Source organism: Haliotis cracherodii, unplaced genomic scaffold (assembly GCF_022045235.1).
Source record: "Haliotis cracherodii isolate W230 unplaced genomic scaffold, xgHalCrac1.p SCAF_7, whole genome shotgun sequence".
Classification (NCBI taxonomy): domain Eukaryota; kingdom Metazoa; phylum Mollusca; class Gastropoda; order Lepetellida; family Haliotidae; genus Haliotis; species Haliotis cracherodii.
In genome coordinates this window covers 60,665,430-60,675,223 of record NW_027266330.1, presented here as the reverse complement: position 1 = coordinate 60,675,223, position 9,794 = coordinate 60,665,430, and the positions used below count along the sequence as shown (strand labels likewise).

Here is a 9,794-nt window from a genome sequence, read left to right as displayed (position 1 = left end):
GAATCACTGCAACAGTGCAAGTGATAACACCAGGTGTTCGCTAAATGGGCGGGTGTGACGTGGCCTTACGGTTACAGACGTCGCTAGCAAAGGCCAGAGGTCAAGGTTATACCGGTTTTACCATACCTTTATCCCACTTGAGTAACCTCGTGTTGTTCATTTGAGCATAAAGACTTTCTGCTGTCCCGATATTCTGACCCCATAGTGATTCTTGTGAGTAACGGGGCGGTCGGGTAGCCTAGTGGTTTAAGCGTTCGCTCGTCACGCCAAAGTCCCGGGTTAGATTCCCGACATGGGTGCAATAGGCTAGCCCACTTCTGATGTCCACGGCCGTGATATTGCTGGAATCTTGCTAAAAGCGGCGCAAAACCATAGTCATTCACTCTTGTGAGTAACCTGTGTTTGTAGTCAGTGTTTGTGTCAAGTAGATGCCGATTTTATAGTGCCAGCCCACTCAGATACCATGCCACAGTTTAACATGAATACCCCACACAGACACAATATATTCACTGCGAGCCGACCAGTCCTTATTTTATCCCCTTAATGTCGAGCGCTAGTCAGGGTAGCAACAAGCACCATCTTTTAACGTCTTTCGGTATGACACAGCCGGGGATCGAACCCTGGACCTTTCGCTCTTCGGGCGGACTCTCTACCACAAGACCACAGAGGCGGCCTAAAGTATCAACTAAACTAAATTGGCTGGGGAGACACGAGTTGGGTCCGGGTAACACTTGCCAACTTCATCCTTGAAACTTTGAAAGCTGAAAAGCTCTGAACAACTTCCTACTTCTAACTTCCGAAATCTGTTTAGAAAAGATTAAAAGTTTGAAAGTTCTACATCCCGTCCCACTTTCGAAATAATCTTTGAGGAACTTTCGTCCAATTGTGAACTTTATTTTCCATAGCCTAGAAAGTAAACATTACTGTTGCGTTTTCTCAATGTTGTTTTGAAAATCAATGTGCAAATATGTGATAACTATGTTCTAACTCACATGAACAGTTTAGATTATTAGCAGTGTAAAGCTTTCAAAAATAAAGTGTGACACAGATATACATCATGTTTCGAACCTAATTCAAGTTTTACCAAATAACTTTGTTTGGATATATATGGACATATATCATCGATACCAATCTTAGGGATCAGGTATGCTGATATCCTCAAATTGAACACAATTGTCCATATCTAAACGTTTGACGTTTGTATTCAGCAAGACACAATGACTGCCGTTTGCAGTTTCCTCGTGCATATACGACAAAATCAAATACGAGATTGTTCACAAATGAACCGCGCCTTCGTGTAGCAGTAAGCGTCATTCCACTTGAAACGATGCCCATAATGAATCACCATGCAATGCTCTTTACCCTCGTGGTTATTGGGTTCACCTGGATACCAGTTGGTGTAGCCCACTACCTTCCTCAGGGGGTGCTCCCAAGTCCAGATGCCCTCTGCTCTCAGGTCAGTTGCGCCGATGTAGAATTGAGAGCCTTTTCACGAGATAAGACATAGAGATTACTACACGAGTGTCTGTCGGAAACCTGTTCTTATAACGAGTTGTTTCAAAACGTAACTAACCAGCAAGAGCCCTAAATCGCACCATTTTAGCATCGAATAAAAGTCATCATTTTGTTCATACTCATGATCGCAGTGGCGCATTAATACAGAGCACAATGGTCATTCTTGACGTCACCCGACGTTCTGCTTGCTACTCATAAATAATGAGTGAGTGAGTGAGTTAGGTTTAACGCGGATTTTAACAGTATTCCAGTCATATCACGGCGTGTCAGCTTTATGTGGGAGAAAAGCCCGAAGTGACGCAGGTATGAGACCAAAAAATGTGACCCTATACAAAAATATTTCCGCCATATCTGTGGATTATCAAGGCGATCCTGATAATGCAAACTAGTTTAGATCAATGAACCCGCTTGATGACGAATTTATCATTTTCACCTCAAAGAAATAACCAAATATGGACAACAATGTAGACTTCCTTACACTGCAAACACGAAAACGTCGTTTTTTTCCGTATATGGTCATTGGACGGAAAAACGACGTTATTTGGACGTTTTCAAACCATCGTTTTTCCGTCCAAATAACATCGTTATTTGACATCGGAATTTACTCGGAGAGAACGATAGCGTTAAGCTCCTCCCTTTCTTGATTGACATTGTCAATCAAGCAACAGCGTCTACCGGTATTTCTACTTCTCAGTTTTCATTGCAATTGGTCAGTCCCCGCGTGTTAGATTACAGGCCCGCGTTTGACGCTGCACTCGAAGCGCTTAGCGGAAGTACTGAAATCAATCGTTCTGCGCATGCGGATTACTTTTCCGTTCTGTGCATGCGCGATTTCGCGTATTGTTTCCTAGAACCTGGACAGGAAATACTGCTGATAGCCTCTGGTCAACTCAGCCGCGCCACCGCAGAATGTCCGTCCAACTCTGCAGGGGGCATTCTCAGTGGCTTCAAACGCGCTGAAATGTTTTCGCCTTGCATCCACGATGGTGGACAAGTGAAATCGTATGAAATTTGGCTATTTTAGGTCTTATCTCTTTTTTGATTACCCAATAAAGTCAATTCATAGTTACACGGTTGTGAAGCTTACAACTTTATAAGACTTATTCATTTCATTCCAAAAAAGCTACTCGCGCTCACATAAAGTTGTAGTTATTATGTCACTGTTTTATTTCTTTAAAAATATATTACATGTTCAACAATAACAATTAAGATGAACATTCAATTTCCGATATTAGTAAATGAATAAGACATTAGTGTGTTTTACGCCACAATCAGTCAAAGACCAACGTTGTCCGGTCTGATGACACACAATCTACAAGGTAGCACATTGTGTACACCCTATCCCCATTGAAGTCTCCACTGTGGGTATTCCTGGGGACGAAAAGGTCCCATGTACCTAGGAATTTCATCAATACATTCATGCACGGCATTCTCTGCCTAAAGAAGATCATATAGTTAACATGCTAATCCAACTCGAACTACCATCCCGCTCAAGATGAATGTTTTATGTAACATCCAACAGGCCCACATTTACGCACGCACGCACGCACGCACGCGCACACACATATTTGGATTTACCAATCCCTGAATTGAGAAGACGTGCGTTACGAAGCTCCTCCAAGTCATCATCAATATCCGTATATGTCTGTGATATCATTACCCATCCAAAGCCGAATATACATTTATTGTGTTTTCTTGACAACAAATGTTATAATTGGGATAACACTTTCTGAGTAAAGTACAGATTCTCGTACTTTCTTTGGTTGAGTCCCGTCCGGGATTTGAACCCACACTGTGAGTGAGGCACCCAATCGCCAGAACACAATGTTGGCGATCTAACCCAGCCACCGAACCAAAAATGTTAGTCCAGATGACGTATACTTTGTGTACTCCTCTGACAAGAGAAAAATGGCACGGCTTCTATGACCGAAAGCTTTGAACCAACAATGCCTTTAAGAAAGTGGTCAACAGTAACACACATTATATTTGGATACCACTTTCTCAGTAAACTACATATTTTTAGGGTGGAGATAATAGACGTTGATGGTTGATTATCAATGGACAAATTAAAGCCAAAACTTAACTTATGAATGATTGGTAATGGGAAATGGACAATGGGCAAACGGGAGGCGGGGTAATCAGCGCCATGCCAGTTATCTGTCGGCTTCCCTTGTTGCGTTCCCATCTTTGATATCTTTTTACTTTTGTTGTTCTTACAGGTATAAATATATGTTCTCTGCCTCATAGCATTTAATAATATGCACCTGATGAAGGAGAAAGTATATATTCCGAAACGCAGTGTTCCTCCGTTGACATCCATAAATATTTTTCCTTGTGTGTATCAGTTCTTAATGCCCTTCAAAGACTCAATCTAGCTTTGTTTTTAAATGTGGTGATATTTGCGTAGAATATAATATGGTCATGCCTATATACATTTGGGTCTTTGTCTACATAAGCATTTAGACATACAATTTAAAGCTAAGGACATTGCTAATTCTGCAGGCATGAAGTACACGCCATAGCAAGCTGTGATCTTTATTCATACTTTAGATATTCGTAATGGAGATCTGTAACTGAAGTTTACCGTAATCTTCCGCAACTCTCACCTCCTGACCAGTTGAACGTCTTAGTGCATTCAGATGCCATTGTAAAATTCCAGGCTGCCCCTCTTTCTGTGATGTTTTGACGGATGAAATCTATTGCGTTATAATAATCTCTGTTTGCTGATATATAATATGTACATGTTGTAAAATATTTACGATATTTTAAACGTGTAATTCGATGCATATGCAATACAGTGTGAACATAAGTGCGGATGCACGAAGGCGGTTATAGTCATAGTTATACTGCGATGGATGAAGGGGAATGGTAGGGGGGTGTATGTATGTATGAAAGCACGAATACCGATACATGAGGGCGGATATAGTTATAGTTCGATGGATGTTGGGGAATGGTGGGAGGATGGATTATGTATGAAAGCATGCGCATGGATCCATGATGGCTGACGTAGACATAATGGTGGGTAAAGAAGAATGTGAAATAGAAATGAATACATCGCTCTTAGAATCCAGTGAGGTGAGGGTAGGTGTGTGTGTGTGTGTGTGTGTGTGTGTGTGTGTGTGTGTGTGTGTGCATGCGTGCATGCGTTGTGATACGAGGGTTGGCGAACATGTTGTCAGATGATTGTGTGAGTAAGTTAAGTGGTTGAGGATGTGGCGGGTATGAGTATTCGTACATGCAGACTTGGGGTTGGGGGACTGGGTGTGCCTGTACTGAGGTCTTTTGTTTCACTCACTTATAGTGTTTTCTTTCACTCAAATACTGTTTTACGCATTTTAATGACTGAAACTGTAGTGACTCAAAGGTCATACTGGCCGGGCATTCAACTTATCTACCCCAACTACATACGTAGCCATTTTTATGGTGTACAATTCTTCTTCTACCTCTCTCTCTCTCACACACACACACACACACACACACACACACACACACACAAACACACACACACATACACACACACACACACACACACACATTAATTGTTTTATTAAATGTATCTTCGAGAGTCAGTAAGAAACTAGAAATAACTGCCTTTGTTCTGTAAACCTCACCAAGTTTCAGCTTTCGCCTCTTCCTTTGTGGACTGAGGTTTCACATTTGTAAAATGATCTCTCTTATCTGTCTGTACCATCAACTTAACTGCCCTCACCCCCTGCAGTTTTCCCGTCCCATATTGCCAAGCAGGTGACCCACAAGGAGGAATACCGCCCTCCCTCAGTCCAGTGATACTGTTCCTAGCACAATATGTTGGGGATACGTAGCCTTGCTGTGGGCAAACATTTTGTAACAATTTGGCAAACTTTGATATGTAAACAGCAAATATTATTCAGTTTTATTTCAACAAAAACGGAAAAAATCGAATCCTACTTATTTTGTGGATACCATAACAATAAATCAAGCCAATAGATCGTTTGAGCTGGCATGAATATAAAAAATAATTAGCAAGTCGATAGTCATAATTCCCACTGTTGGTCCCACGTGAAATGTTCTTCACGAATAGAATAGATGGCTGATAGACGTTCGACCGAATAATATCATTTGCTAACTTCAACTGTTCATCTAATTTCCATGAATGTATGTTACATAGTTCATATGTTCATGGGCTTCTACACTGAATGTATAATGTGGAGGACTACTTCGCTTGAGGATAAGTAACATAAATAATGATGATAATTATGATACTATTGCCATTATTATTCCTTCAGATTATTAAAAAAAAGTTATTATGTTTTCATAGAGAGAAAGAGGTATGGAGATTGTGAGATTATTTTTAGCATCGGAATTGTTAACATAATTCTTAAAGATATTATGTTTTGTTTGTTTGTTGTTAAATGCTGCACTCAGCAACGTAAGGATATTAAAACATTACATTTAGGTTCAGTTGTATTTTTATATTTGTATCATTTTGCAAATGTTACAGAGACCTGATAAGGGATATATAATAATGTATAGTCGCTATTCTTAAAGTAAGAATATGTTAGATTTATCAACCAGAAATATTGCACACAAGAGGATAATCATATTTCATGACACTATTCAACGTCGAAGTCAACGATATTTGTGTATGTTATTGCTACATGACACGGATACGTCATGATAAAGCAATTAGAAATTGGCATTTGATGATATAAGATAGCTACGCGCTAAATCACAAAGAACACTGAAGGAAGCGATATTTACTTCACGATAAAAATTGTTCTATCATGACGTCATTTATTGAGATTCGAACATGAACTCGCAACTTGAAAAGTAAAATTTGTAAATTTGACCTTATTTTTGAGAGGTATGTGTCTAGTGAGTTGTTCCCAATAAATGTTGCTGGAGAATCCGAAAGTGAGAGTGATATGACAATCGGTATTGGGAGAAAAGGTACAGATGATTGACGAGAAAATTGTGAGAATATGCGGGACCAAACTCAAATCCTAAAATGGATTTATCTAGCATGGCCGCTGTCGGATTCTATTCAAGGAATCATCATTATTTAAGTACGGGTAAATATTGTAAAGCGTGTATTTTTTCCTAATTTAACACCCTAAAAGAGGCTGTACGTAATGTTGATATCTCATATAGAAATAAACGAGTCTCGGTCGTTGTTTATCGTACAATAAACAACTCCCACTCGTCGTTTGTTTCTTAATTACATGACCATATACACTAACTTTATATCTTTTCATGTTTATCGGTCAACAAAAGCGACATAAGCATTTCCATTATCATGAGAAACCCTTGCCAAAAGTAGCGCCAACTGCACCATTGCGACAACATCAGGAGCATATTTCATGATTCACCATAATAAATGATGACATTGGATGCTCGCAAAAACGCGAGCTCATTCCGATCCACTAGTGGCACCCACCACAAACACATCCAAAGGCAAGCCAATTGTTCACCCGAAAAGGCAGAGAATTGCATCTGACATCATTTTTGTCATTGATACGTCAAACCTGGAAATGCCGTCTACACGTCCAACACAAAGCCCAAGCCAGGACCCAAATCCTTCAAACCGGGCCAAAGTTTAATTAATTACATACATTTCCCCCTAACCTTAAATAATCTCTACTAGTTCTGAAGTAAATCGTATTTACCCGTATGAATCGTCTTATGTTATTTATTGCCGATAAAAAGAATATGCACACTTTCTGAAAGTACTGTGTGATAAGTCACGCACCAAACCTATACTCTCGATATACATGCTGCTCTTACTTAAAAAAGAATAACAAGGGTTAACAGGATACGTATATTAAAGTACCATGCTTTCCTGATGTGCTCTCATTCTAATTTGAAATAATGGCATAAATAGTTACCACTCTTTCAATATTTTTCAATGTTGGGTTAATCACGAACATATTTGAATATGTACAACATCTATACTTACTTATCTTTATACTTAAAGGCATCAGGTTTGTCTGTCATAAGACCCCGAAACAAATATGTCCAACACAGCCCAATATTTGGCTCTTGGCTCCTTGTTCTTATATTTTATAAGTATTGTTTAAACAACTGTTTTTTTCTGTAAAATATGTTCATTTCAGAAATTAGATGTTATTCTAGCATCAGGTCTGTGGTACATTTACTGCATCAGCATTACATTAAAACGATATTACATTATATAAATTCATACAGAGGAAATGCTTAACATTTATCTTTTAGGGAAGAGTGCAGGATGACTTGCTTTATATATATAAATGTGGACATATCTGTATGGACATTTGGATGATACAGATATACCTCCTTAAAGATAGTACAGTGTTCGTAGATGACTGTAGACAATGGAATAATTATGTGAGTAATCGGGTTAATACCACGTTCAGCAATATTTAGCCATATTGCGATATTGGTTTCCAACATACAAGATGGACCATGAAATTATGACTTGAATTTGGACCTGGCTTTCTGGTGTGATGTAACACCCCAGAATCTCCGGTAGAAAAGGGCTCAAAGCACGAATTAAGATCACGAGATGATACTGATGTATGCATCTGGACACATATTTGCGTAGTATTACTACCTTAATTCATCAGTATATATGTATTTTGCATAAAAGGATATTATAGGATCGACGCTGACGCGCATATAACCTATTCACCAGTGCTGTAATATTTCATTTCTTCTGACACATATCGACACGAGAAATTATATTTAAATTTAAAAGGAGCCCAAGTGGGATAGAAATTTGAGTCTGAACCTGTTGAACAAGGCTAGTTTCATTTTGGGCTATAGCACTGCCGCAAGGCCTTGGCGGAAGGGAACACCTGTTTGCACCCATCAGATACCAATCACAACTTCTCTCTCCAAACGAAAACAAAATACGAAAAATGTCGGAAGTGTATCCTTCTAATTTTCTATAAGTAATTATATGTATCTCATGTATTATTGGTATCTGTGATGCTGGTACCGTTTTGTTGCCATTGTGTAGCTTTTGTGGAGTTATTATGAATATCAAATACATGCCTTGAAATATGGACTTCCATGACGAAAGAATACAGAGTATACATAACTCGCAATTCTATATATTCAGCAAACAGCCCAAAACCGAAACTCCACAACATATCTGATTACACTGATTAAGGCTGTCCCAGTTCTCCATGCGATACTGACGCCTGTTCGCCTCCCAGGCCAGACCATACAGAATAAATTTAAAAGGAATCCAGCTCAAGTCTAGAACGATTTGGCAAGCCTAGATTTCCTTAATTCTATCCATGAAAGTAAGCATTAATAAAAAAATATTGTTCTTGTCTGCTTCAGATTATATTTTGTAGATACTTTTTTTAACTAGGAAAATTGTACTGACACCGGCGCTGTCCCTATTGAAGCTATCCATAAGAATTTCGAATTGCCGTCCATTGTTCGATGTCAATACATCGATGACAAGTGAGGATATCATAAAGTAATCGTTGATGCCGCGCTACACTTTGATAAAAATTATTATCAAGTTGACTGGTGTGTACATTACTACAGTGAACATGAAAATGATCATGCCCTAATAATCAAATGCCGTAATGTCAAATACTAATTTATTATTGTGTGATGAATTTAACTGGATCAGTGGTAACATGTGATATTAATATTCCATCAATTTCTTTCCTGGTTGGTCCATCCATGTCTACAAAATGAAAATAATACAATTAAAATGGAGCATAGAACAATCCTTAATTTCAGGCTAGAGCTGTGGAAATCTAGACTTTCCCAATCATTATAGACTTGAGTTGGTCTCATGTTTTAAATTATTCTCTTGGGTCAACGTCACAGCTCATACCATACACTAACAAGACCAGCTTGCCGGAGCTCCCGGATTTTGGTTATATCATCTAACATGGCCAACTCTGCTCTTAAGTAAACAAGAACCTAATCAGCGAGGGGTCCTTTATCATCCCTATGTGGCTGCTTATGAAAATCTGATATCTTTTCCCAAAGACCTGGTTAATAATATATTTTCTGCTGAATATTCGAAACAAATAGAGTGAGTTGGTACTACATGTACATATGTATACGGTTCTATTTTAAATGACTGCAGCGCTCCATTATGAAAACAATTTGTTTTAACGCCGCTCTCAGCAGTATTCCAGTGATATATGACGGCGGTCTGTTGTATATGAAATATATGCAAATTGAATCTTGAATCTTGAAAGTTGTAACATTTCCGCAAATAAGTATCACATGCAGTATACAGTATATCAACTGCAATATACTGTATACATCAGTATACAGTGTGTCGCGAG

The 9,794-nt window shown here is 38.8% G+C and overlaps 1 protein-coding gene across 3 annotated transcripts in view; it reads right to left on the bottom strand.

Moving 5' to 3' along the window:
- Positions 1 to 1,184: 1,184 nt before the first annotated feature.
- Positions 1,185 to 9,794, bottom strand: part of LOC139447474 (perlucin-like) — a 54,273-nt gene continuing 45,663 nt past the window's right edge. For all 3 annotated transcript variants that reach the window (XM_071228865.1, XM_071228864.1, XM_071228866.1), the window contains exon 4: positions 1,185 to 1,485. In XM_071228865.1, coding sequence (XP_071084966.1) covers positions 1,259 to 1,485 — 227 coding nt within the window. In that variant the 3' untranslated portion in view covers positions 1,185 to 1,258. The remainder of the gene's footprint in view (positions 1,486 to 9,794) is intronic.